Source organism: Buceros rhinoceros, unplaced genomic scaffold, assembly GCF_000710305.1.
Source record: "Buceros rhinoceros silvestris isolate BGI_N320 unplaced genomic scaffold, ASM71030v1 scaffold32237, whole genome shotgun sequence".
Lineage (NCBI taxonomy): Eukaryota > Metazoa > Chordata > Aves > Bucerotiformes > Bucerotidae > Buceros > Buceros rhinoceros.
Window position 1 is genome coordinate 7,440 of NW_010424467.1, and position 674 is coordinate 8,113.

The following is a 674-nucleotide window of genomic DNA, read 5'->3' on the forward strand; positions in this document are numbered from 1 at the left end:
CTTGCAAGCACTGGCTGGGACAGACACCTTTTATTTTGCCGTTTATTTCCAAGAGGACAGCGAGGGAACAAGGCGAGACCCTTGGTCAAGGAGCTGTAATGCAGGATGCAGCTCGGACGTTAGAGCAGCAAAGCCAGGGCTTATACAGCGCAAGAGCATCTGTCCCCGTCGCCGGGCCGGTGCTGCTCCAGGCATGCAGGGACATTTTCTAGGAACCGGCGCTTGCTTCTGCCCTCCGAGCGTGACAGCAGCTGGGGGCTGCGGTGCAAAGGGTGCTCGTGAAAAAGGAGGAGAGAACTGTAACGGAATTTATTGGAGCACAGGGGCGTTCTGTCGGGGGGGTGATGGTGGAAAGGAAGGGTTCAAGCTTTGAGAAGCAGATTTGGGTGAGAACAGGCACCTTTTCACTCTTCAGAACACTGGAAATAATAATAATTAAAAAGAAAGACCAAGCGGCCGCCCTCCCCTGTCCCTCCCTCCCAGCCCAAGGCTTGCCTTCACATCATGCTCTTCCTGTACTGAGACTGTGAGCTCTGTCTGGGCTTTGAGTCCGACTGCTGCAGTTCGAACTGTTTGTACAGGTCCCTCAGCTCTCTGATCTCCTGCAGCACCCTCCTGGCTTGGCTCCAGGTGGAGGAAGCCTCCCCCAGCAGCCTCTCCGCTTTCTGCAGGAT

At 55.5% G+C, this 674-nt stretch overlaps 1 protein-coding gene across 1 annotated transcript in view; it reads right to left on the reverse strand.

Moving 5' to 3' along the window:
* Positions 1 to 295: 295 nt before the first annotated feature.
* Positions 296 to 674, reverse strand: part of PLEKHO1 (pleckstrin homology domain containing, family O member 1) — a gene marked incomplete at its 5' end in the record, with an annotated part of 1,649 nt that continues 1,270 nt past the window's right edge. Inside the window, one exon of the mRNA XM_010140814.1 lies at positions 296 to 654. Coding sequence (XP_010139116.1) covers positions 498 to 654 — 157 coding nt within the window. The remainder of the gene's footprint in view (positions 655 to 674) is intronic.